The 256-nt window shown below is 64.5% G+C and overlaps 1 protein-coding gene across 1 annotated transcript in view; it reads left to right on the top strand.

Moving 5' to 3' along the window:
- Positions 1-13: 13 nt before the first annotated feature.
- RPS6KL1 (ribosomal protein S6 kinase-like 1) overlaps positions 14-256 on the top strand; it is a gene marked incomplete at its 5' end in the record, with an annotated part of 7,291 nt that continues 7,048 nt past the window's right edge. Inside the window, one exon of the mRNA XM_010161745.1 lies at positions 14-139. Coding sequence (XP_010160047.1) covers positions 14-139 — 126 coding nt within the window. The remainder of the gene's footprint in view (positions 140-256) is intronic.

Below are 256 nucleotides of genomic sequence, written 5' to 3'. Positions count from 1 at the left end.
TGTGCCACCTGCAGTTGACCCCAACAAGGAGCGCCGGGAGGCCGTGAAACGCAAGATCACCCAGTACCTGAGGCGCGCGGAGGAGATCTTCAACTGCCACCTCCAGCGGGCTGCGGGGGGTGGCAACCCCACTGCCACGGTGAGGGGCTGGCGTGGGGCGGCAGTGGGTTTGTGGTGTTGGGAAACCTGGAGGGGACACATAAAGCAGCCCCTCTCAACCCCCTTTGCCAGACACCCTGGCGAGGTGGTGTAGAGA

Source organism: Eurypyga helias, unplaced genomic scaffold (assembly GCF_000690775.1).
Source record: "Eurypyga helias isolate BGI_N326 unplaced genomic scaffold, ASM69077v1 scaffold36561, whole genome shotgun sequence".
Lineage (NCBI taxonomy): Eukaryota > Metazoa > Chordata > Aves > Eurypygiformes > Eurypygidae > Eurypyga > Eurypyga helias.
Note: the sequence above shows the minus strand (reverse complement) of the source record. Positions and strands in the feature narration are given on the sequence as shown.